At 37.6% G+C, this 10,609-nt stretch overlaps 1 protein-coding gene across 1 annotated transcript; it reads left to right on the forward strand.

Annotated features, from left to right (window-relative positions):
- Positions 210-1,884, forward strand: LOC109205900. Its single transcript, XM_019368689.1, has one exon. The coding sequence runs from the start codon at positions 301-303 to the stop codon at positions 1,825-1,827; it is 1,527 nt and encodes a 508-aa protein (XP_019224234.1). The 5' UTR covers positions 210-300; the 3' UTR covers positions 1,828-1,884.

Here is a 10,609-nt window from a genome sequence, read left to right on the forward strand (position 1 = left end):
AATTCTGGCTTCGCCACTGGTGCTGACCATCTTAACAACCCAGCACAGAGTTCATACTCATTTTCACGAAGGAGTGGTGGGTGCAGTAATTCCTCGATCACCTATGACTATGAGATTTAGACATTTTTATAATGTAACTTGAGAATTTTAAAGTTTTTGCTGAGAATACGGGACTGATAAGGAAAAACTACTCTTACCAAGAACCTGAAAAGTACATCATAAGTTAATGCAACATGTGGACTCTGATCTCAAGATCACCAATCTTCATAGTATCCAACTTAAATCAATGATTATTATATCATGAAACTAGTCATACAAGTGTTTCTTGAAATTACTCCAATCATTTGTCTCTTGGCTATAATTTCGTCAAGATATCCTAAGTCTTTAACAGAGAAATTTATCGCTCTCATACTGAATCGGATGCCTAAATCAAATATCATAAAGAAGTTGGGAGCATTGAGAGGAACAAACAGGTTAATCTTCATATTCTGTATTCTTGCTCTTCTTATATGTATGGCTAGTTTTTCAAAAATTTATTCTCTCAGGTCATTTCTAGCTACAAATTCCTTCTGCAACTGTAACAATCGCATAAACTCTTGTATAATCGATCACCACGTCGATTTAACTCTAGATACTGTAATCCAGAAAATCCAACATGAAATTGACATTTTGCGAGAGCTACCAAATCATGCAACATCATTTTCTGGAAAACAAGCAGTTTTTCTTGCTGATATTTTAAATCTAGTTGAGTCAGTCCAGACATCACTACTACAAAATAGTGAATCTGGAGCAGTGTTACATTCCCTATCAAAACAAAGAGAACAATCCAATGGACCAGCTGAATATTTTTTGACAGAAGAAATCAGAAAATATGTGAGGATTAAACCAAACAGGTTGAAAAAACAAAACTTTATGGGTGCTAATGGTACATTCACTAGCATTGGTCATGCTTGTTTTTCTATGAAGACAGAGCTTGAAGACTACATGAATTATGATATCGGCGAAATGTGTAATGATGATTGGAGATTAGCACAGAAACTTATGGTTCATGGATGTGATCCATTACCAAGAAGAAGATGTTTTGCTAGAGCTCCTCAATTGTACAATAAACCATACCCTATAAATGAATCCCTTTGGAAATTACCTGATGACAAAAATGTTAGATGGAGTCAATACAAATGCAGAAATTTCACTTGTTTGGCTAGAAATTCAACTGCTAAAGGTTTCTTTAAATGCATAGATTGTTTCAATCTTACACACCATGAATCTCCAAGATGGATTATTCCTTCATATCAAGACTCGAACTCGAAAATGACAGCTGATATATTGATAACAGAAGTGCTTAATTTGAATCCAGGAGAGATCAGAATTGGACTGGATTTCAGTGTTGGCACAGGCACATTTGCTGCTAGAATGAGAGAACATAATGTCACTATAGTTTCTGCAACAATAAATCTTGGTGCACCATTTAACGAGATGATTGCTCTTAGGGGGCTAATTCCTCTTTACTTAACCATAAATCAGAGGCTACCATTTTTCGATAACACATTGGATTTGATTCACACGACGAGGTTTCTTGATGGCTGGATTGATTTTGTGTTGCTGGATTTTGTGTTGTATGATTTTGATAGAGTTTTGAGGCCTGGTGGACTTTTATGGATCGATAGCTTTTTCTGTTTGAAGGAAGAATTGCATGATTATTTAGAAGCATTCAAGATTCTGAGGTATAAGCAACAAAAGTGGCTTGTTGTTCCTAAACTGGATAAAGATGATAGTGAAGTGTTCTTCTCTGCTGTCCTAGAAAAACCACCTAGACCTTTCAGATGACTTTGTTGTATCATTGATGAATTATAGTTATTTATAATACAATATTGTTAGTAGCTATTGTTTTTTCGATTTTATATATTTGGGTCCAACACTAAAAAGATGATGAAGTAAAGTCAGCAATAATGCAACCAATAATTGTAGCGATCCAACCCGATATGTCTTTCTCTACCTGATGAATTTTTAGATACAATTGGCAATAATTTGCTTTGATCAATTTACTCATTTTACAAGTTAAAATAATTTTAAATTATTTTACTTTTTTTTCTGGAGAATTTAGTTCGAATTGAAAACATGAAGGATCGAAGCAGATTTAAGGGAAAATGTAAATGGCAAATCCTTGTTTTCAATGTCTAAGAGAGAACAAAAGGAAAATAATTTTTCTCTTCTTATTCGATAGTCAGCTCTTCTGTATAAAATGAAGCAGATACTCTAATTACAATTATGGCTGTCCAACGGGACCGGCCGGCCCGTCCCGTCCCGCGTTCCATCCCGCGTTCCGTCCCGGTCCCGTCCCGTCCCACTTCAAGTTAAACGGGATGGGCCAATGTTAAACGGGACACGGGATGGGACGGGACGGCCATTTCGTCCCGTTTGTCCCGTTTCGTTTCGTCCCGTCCCGCGTCCCACCTGATTTTTTTTTAAATCTAGCCGTTGGGCAATGGCTTAAATTGCAAAAATAGCCGTTGCCAACAACCAAAAACGGGCAAAACACCCCCTACCCTCCCCCCCCCCCCCCTCCCCCAAACTTTTAATATAACCCCTAAGTTTATTAAATTATACTTTGGCCCTATTTTCTACTATAAATACCCCCCATTCTTCTTCATTTTTTCCCACAAAAAATCAATCTTCTCTCTCAAATCTCTTACATTCTAATATTCTATCTATATTATTCTCTCAATTTTGTTACTATCAACTATCAAGTATCAACTATCAAGTGATAACTTTCAAGTTTTAAGTATTTGGGCAAATTTTTAGAGCAACTTTCAAGCTTCAAATTAATTTGCCAAGTATTTGGAGCAATATTTTGGGCAATTTCTTCAAGTTTCAATATCTAATCACGGTGCACTCTTTCCATCTCCTAATTTTAATATATAATTTTTGCGTATCATTTTAGTGCTTAATTTTTGTGTTTACTTTACGTGTTCTATTTTCGTATTTCATTTGTGTGTTTAATTTTTGTGTTAGCTTTTTAGTTTAATTTCGTATTTAAATTATGACACCTAAAAATATATTTGGCATTTTTAAAAAAAATAGGAAAGGTGAAAGTAGTAGTAATCCTAATCCTAGTCCTAATCCTAACCCTTCTCCTAGAATTAGGAAACATATAGATGAAATGACTCATGTTGATGAAACTTCATTTTTCCAACCCCCCGCATTTTATGATGTTAATGTCGGAGAACAACTAGATCATGAAACTTTAAAAAGACAATTTGGCAATGATATTTTTTTTGAGGACGAAGAAAATGAGGATGAAGAAAATGAGGAAGAAGAATTAGATGAAACACCCACTAGTCCCGCAACACAAGCTCCAACTTAGAGTAAATCTCGGTCTGGAGCTTTACCCCCTGTAAGGGGTAAGCCTAAGGCTGAAGGTCCCAAAATATCACTTGTATGGAAATTTTTTAAACATGATAAAGTCAATCATCGTGCTATATGTGAAAAATGTAAGCAACAATTTACATACACAACAAGTGGTGGGACGAGGGGTGTAACTAGACACTTAAGAAAGGATCACAAATCTTTATGGATACAAGCTAACATAGAAGCCGGAAAAATTATAGATCGTACCATCAGTACTGGAACTCCTAGTGGATCTGGTTCTAATCAAATTCAACAACAACTTAACCCTGCTTCTGGTCATGTTTTACGCTCCTATAACAAACATAGAGATCGTGAGAACTTAGCAAAAATGGTGGTTGTCTGTGACTTACTTTTTACTTTTCCTTCTCACCCTGCTTTTGTGCATTATATACAAGAAACTTATAACCCTGCTTTTCAAGGTTTTCCTAAGACCACGGTTAGAAATGATATTTTTAAATTTCAAACCGAATATCTTCAGTATATTCGTTGTGTATTTTTTTACTTAGATTGTAAAGTGTCTATCACATCTGATATAGGTCATAGTCCTAATGGTTGTGATTATTTAACTGTTACATATCATTGGGTTGATCATCACTGGAACATGCAAAAACGTATTATTGGTTATAAATTTGTTGATTCAAAACACACTGGAGAATATATTGCAACTACTGTTCTACAAATACTTGATTTTTATGGACTCATTGATAAAGTTTTAACTATCACCTTAGATAATGCTTCTGCTAACACAACCGCAGCAAATAGCTTAAAATCTAGACTTTGTCCAATTAATCTAGCAATTTTTCATGTTAGATGTGCATGCAATATTTTTAACTTGGTTGTAAAAGATGGTCTTAATTTATTTTCTTATGCTTGTAGTAAAATACAACATGCTTGTGGCTATATTTTTCGTGCTAATAAAGCGAGTAGAATTCGTGAATTTGCTCAACAATGTGCTAGTACTAACCTTCCATTTAGAAAAGTTCCAAAAGATGTTTGTACTAGGTGGAATTCTACTTATGAAATGCTTAAAGTTGCTTATGATTATCGGGTGCCTATCCAAAAGGTATTTAATATGCATAATGGTATCCCCGCTGATCAAATTGTTGATTCTGATTGGGATGAGATCAAAGAGCTTACTAAATTTTTAGAAATTTTTTATTATGCTACAAAATAATTTTCTGGTATATATTATCCTACTGTTACACAAATATTATGGTATATTTGTGGAATTTCTGTTGTATTTGGTAAGTATAAAACAAATCCAACTTATGCACCGGCCATTAGTGAAATGATTTCAAAATTTAAAAAGTATTTTTTCCCTATTCCCGAAGTTTATTTAATTTCTACTCTACTTAACCCATCTTTAAAACTAAGAGGTGCAAAGGGACTTGTTCGTAAATTTTTTGAGAATTTAGCAATTCAAGAAAATGAACAACCATCTCTCGAAGACTGCCAAGCTAGCATATATTCTTATGCTAGATCAATGTTTGATAAATATAAATCTGTGGATACAACAGGTTGTGAAACTGCTCCTTCTACTTCTAAGTCTAGAGTAGAAGTTTTATGGGAAGATATGGATGATATAACAGGTTTTGATTCTTCTATTGATGATGAACTTGATTCTTATCTTAATCAAGGATTGGAAAGTATTAAAGACGAAGAAGGCAAGGAACAACTTTTGTCATGGTGGAGGGAGCGTGGCAAGGCTCAACACTTTCAATAATGGCCCTAGATATCCTGGCAATTCAAGCATCATCAGTAGCATCGGAGAGTGCTTTTAGTGCGGCAAGATTTCAAATTGGAGATCATAGACATGCATTAGCGGAGGACAGTCTAGAGATTTCCGTATTATTCAGAGATTGGATTAATTCAGAAAGAAGAAATCTTGGTTTAGAAAAATTAACCACTAGGGAAGAAGAAGAATACAATGAGATACTTAGCACTGGGAGCGATGACGGCATGGAGCTCATGGAACATCAATCAACATTGTCAATTCCAGCAGAATGTCCGAGAAATATTATTGATAAGTTACAAAGAAGCTATATAGGAGCTTACAAATATTAGTATGATAATTTGTAATTGGCTACTAAGAGGTCTAGTTCAAACAGAACCCTTCCTAGAAGGTGGCTGCGTAGATTAGGTGCTCTTCAAAAGAATTATATTTGTATTTGAGATTTGAAAGTTCTATTAATAAAATAAAAGGCTTTAAGCGTTGAATTTTTTTTATGAATTGTCTTAGTTGCTTAATACTTTGAAATTATATTAAATAAATTATAACTCTATTATAAATTTATAATTACTAGAATATTTCATTACAAGTCTTTTATTTTAATATTTTATAATTCTTTACTTAGTTTTCTAATTTTTGTTTTAACATTTAAGTTTATTAAATAAGTCAAAAATCTAGCCGTTGCAAACTTTAAAAACATAGTAATTTTCAAAAAACTAGAAGTTTTTAAAAAAAATACACTTAAGGCCCACGAACCCGTCCCGTCCCATCCCGTTTGTTAGCAGGACGGGATTGGCCGACCGTTTCGTCCCGTTTGTCCCGTCCTGTTTCGTCCCGTCCCGCCACCGTCCCGCTTAAATGTCGTCCCGTCCCGTCCCGTTAATTTCATCCCACCCGTCCAGTACCGCTGGACAGCCATAATTACAATATTGGACCGAGTCTTATTAAGTTACAATAGTCCAATACTAATGTGTGTCAGGTAGGCTTTAGTTGGGCCAGTTCAACTCTAGTGGGCTTCCTTGATAGTGGACTGGGCTGCTGCACAACCTGTGATCCAACACACACACCCCCCCCCCCAAGCTGGAAGGGGAGGCTATTCCAAGCTTAGAAATAAAAGCCTGCCAAAGAACACCCAAAGAGGCTTAGTGAAAATATCAGCAAGCTGAGAAGAGGTAGAGATGGAGAGAAGATTGATAACACTAGACTTCAAAGAGTCTTGGACAAAGTGACAATCAACTTCAATGTGTTTAGTCCGTTCATGAAACACCGAATTCTTGGCTATATGTATAGCTGATTGGTTGTCACAAAAAACATAAACATGCATCAAGTTAGTGACACCAAGATCAGAAAGAAGCCTAAGAATCCAAACCACCTCTGCGACGAGCAATCGGAGTGCCCAGTATTCGGCTTCAGCAGAGGAAAGAGAAATAGTTGACTGCTTTTTAGACTTCCAGGACACAGGGCAGCCACCAAGAAATAGGACAAAGCCACTAACAGACTTTCTGGAGTCGGCACAACTTGCCCAATGAGAATCACAGTACCCCTTGAGAGCAAAACCGGAATAGTTAGACAATAACAAGCCCAAAGAAGAAGTACCAGATAAGTACCTAAGAACATTATAGGTTGCTTCAAATGCGACAATCTAGGAGCAGACATAAATTGGCTCAAGTGATGAACCGTGAAGGAAATGTCATGCTGGGTATGTTGTAAGAAATTCAACTTACCCACCAACCGTCTATATAATGAAGGATCAGTAGGTAAATCACCAACCCCAGCAGAAAGCTTAACATGCAGATCAAGTGGAGATACCCCAGAGCTCACATCTGAACACTTGAACTCAGACAAGAGATCCAAAACAAATATGTGCTGACTGACCAAGAATCCATCAGAATGTCTAACCACTTCAAGTCTAAGAAAATAGTGAATTTTCCCTAGATCTTTAATCTTGAACTAGTCATCTAGAAACTGCTTTAGTGCATTGATTTCAGAGACATTATCTCCAGCTATAAGAATATCATCCACACATACAGCCACCATAGTTAAACAATTCCCATCCAAATTTCTAAATAAAGAATAATCATTCAAACTAGGCTGGAAACCTTTAAATTGTAGAGTAAAAGAAAGTTTAGCGTACCATTGTCTAGAAGCTTGTCGAAGACCATAAAGAGACTTTTTAGGTTTACAAGCAAGAGGAGGCGTAGAACCAGAAGAAGCAACAGAGAGACCAGGAGGAAGCTTCATATACACTTCCTCATCTAAGTCCCCATGTAAGAATGCATTATTAACATCCAACTGAAATACAACCCAATTTCTTTTAATGGCAATAGAAAGTAAGCACCTATTTATGGTTAGCTTGACTACAGGTGAGATAGTTTCAGTGAAATCTAACCCCTCTTGTTGATTATCACCATGAATGATTGATAAGTGGGGATTTTGATTGCTTGTTAATGCCTTTTAGCTTTTGTTTTAGCCCAAAAAGCATTGAATTGTGTTCCTGAAACTAATGAAATTGTGAAAAATTACAAGAATGCTAGAAATTGGGCTCCCCGAATCAACTCAGAGAGGAGTAGTCCAAGCACAAGGCAACAAAAGGCACAGAAGCACACAATATGTGGTCCGCAGAAGAAATTGCGGTCCGCAGAATTCCACCGCGGCCCCAAACAAAGAATAAAACTTTAGCAGAGATTTGCTTAAATTGCGGACCGCGCATGAATTGTGCGGCCGCAAAGCTGAGCTAGAAGTTGAAGATCAGAGAGTGTGAACAAAGACCAAGTTAGAGCCTTTGTGAATTGCGGACCGCACAAGAACTGTGCGGCCGCAGAAGAATGCCTTGCACCGCAGTCCCAATTCTGCAGACCGCAGAAGAGTTGCCTCGCGGCCGCAGTTCAGAAATGTGCGGCCGCAGACCTCGAGTCCCTGACAGATGAAGAAATCTGCGGACCGCATATGAAATTGTGCGGCCGCAGAACCTCCCGAGGGGTATTTTTGTCCGATATTTTTCAGCCTTGTATAAATAGAAGAGTTTCACGAAATTAGGCCAAGTTTTTGAATATATGAAGCACTGTAGCCGTTTTTCTTTGTTGTTTTAGGAAACTTTAGCTTTTTTGGTGTTTTAACATTGGATTTCTTTATTTTAATCTTTCAATATGAGTTATTAGCTTTTCTCTTTTGTTTTCTTCTACACCCACTATGAGTAGCTAGATTTTTACTAGGGTTGTGACCCAACCCTAGTGTGTAAACCTTACGGGTGATCAATTTTATGCTTGTTTATGATTGGATATTTATTATTTAGCTTAGTTTAAGCTTCATTTGTAGAATTAATGTTTGCAAATATTGATTCATACCTATTTGACTTAGTCTCTAGTTGAGAAAGAGGGACCTAGTCTATGCTAACTTAGTTAACAAGAAATTGGGTCAATTGAAAGATTGATTAACTCAATTAAAGGGTTCAACCTAGAGATAGTAACAACCCGACTTGAGCTCTTAACATTTGTTTTGGTTGATACCCATTTGGTCTTGAGAAAACCAAATTGGGCAAAATCACTCTCACCGAGAGGTATTGAGTGAGTAACCTAGAGTTGTGAGCTACAATACACCCCAATCAACAAAATGAACATAAAAGTCTTTATTCCATTAAGCAAACACCTAGGTCATGGTCACAGCCCTAAGCCTTTTATATATTTGGAAAATCCTCAAAAATAATTATCTCTAGTCTTATATCTTTAATTTGTATTCCTTAGATTAATACTAGATATAGAAACAAAAACCCTATCGTGGAAGTGCAATCTAAATACTTCACTTGCTCATTCCTAATATATACTCCTAGCTCCCATCTTAGCTCCCTGTGGATTCGACCCCTACTCTTAGTTGGGTTCTATTATTGCAAACGACTGTGTCATATCCATTTTGAGGTGTGCATTTGGACGTGATCAATTTTTGGCGCCATTGTCGGGGAGTTAATAACGGTGTTAGCCATATATTTGGGTGTGTTTTTGGAATATCTTACTTTCTTTCCGTGTTACTAACTTGTTTGAGAAATTGTAGGTACAACTATGGCAAACAATGAGCTTGGAAATATTGCTTTATGGGATGTGGACGCCGAGGATGAGAAAGTTGATGAGGTTCCTCTTGAACCTCAAGCTAATAGAAGAGGCCGAGCGCCTCATGACAATGTCCCCGCTCCATCCCCACCTCCACCACGAGCAGCTCCACACTGGGTGTTACCAAATGAAGGATATGCAAGTGCAATACTCCCTCCCCGTATTACGGCGGGCAACTTTCAAATCACCAATGTGATGCTCACGTTGCTAGAGCAACGAGGTTTCTTCATCCGTGCTCCAAGTCAAAATGCATACAAACATTTGAAGGGGTTTATGGACACTTGTTGGGGGAGTAAACAAACAAATATCTCCGAGGATAAATTGAGGCTAAGGTTTTCTCCCTTATCTCTACGGGGGAAAGATTTAGATTGGTTGGAACGTTTGCCGAACCATTCCATTCACACCTGGGATGAATCGGCGGAGAAATTTATTTCTAAGTACTTCTCTCGGGGGCACATGGCTACACTTTGGGATGAGATTCTAGCATTCAAGAAAGAGCCCAATGAACCACTACACGAGATATGAGAGCATTATAGGATAAAAAAGAATGTCCCAACAACGATATGAAGGAGAATATGATTCAACAAACTTTCTATTGTGGGATTAATACGACCAACCAATGTGTGGTGAATCAACTTGCCGGTGAAGATCTCATGACCATGCCTTCTGCGGAGGCTTGTGAGATTTTGGATGAAATGGCAAAAACTTCATCGGCGGGGCAATTTCGGGCTAGGTTCCACAAGGTAATCCCAACGTGATCCACCCTCACAAAGAGTTGCATGATCATGGGCAAGCCACTGTCGAATTGACTACCACCATGAATCAATTAGCAAAGGCTCAACTTCAACAAGTGCAAGATCCTAAGCAAGTCAATGCAATGGAGGGAGTGAACATGATGGTGAAGAAAAGAAGGACCAAGGGTCCGCAAGTGCAACATCGAGTGGAGAACTATGTGCAAGAAAATAGTGAGTTTGATCAAGACGATTATTACAATGAACATGAAGAGGAGGTGCAATATGTGAACAACTTTCAAGGGCAACGAAACAATTTCCAAGGCCCAAGTCAACAACAATGGCGACCTCAAAACAATCAAGACAATTGGAATTCTAACAACTAAGGTAATTGAAGTGGTGGAAACAATCAAGGGAATTGGCATAACAATACCAATCAAGAAAATTGGAGGGGCAACAATCAAGGTAATTGGGGGGGGGGGGGGGGGGGGGNTCAAGGGACTTCGGGAGGTAACAATCAAGGCAGATGGAACAATAATCAAGGCAATCGGGGGTCGGGTTTTCAAAGGCCCCCGATGTATTAACAACCGAGCAACCCGCCTCATTATCCTTCCCATGGTACAAGTTCTTCCAACAATGAA

Source organism: Nicotiana attenuata, chromosome 1 (assembly GCF_001879085.1).
Source record: "Nicotiana attenuata strain UT chromosome 1, NIATTr2, whole genome shotgun sequence".
Classification (NCBI taxonomy): domain Eukaryota; kingdom Viridiplantae; phylum Streptophyta; class Magnoliopsida; order Solanales; family Solanaceae; genus Nicotiana; species Nicotiana attenuata.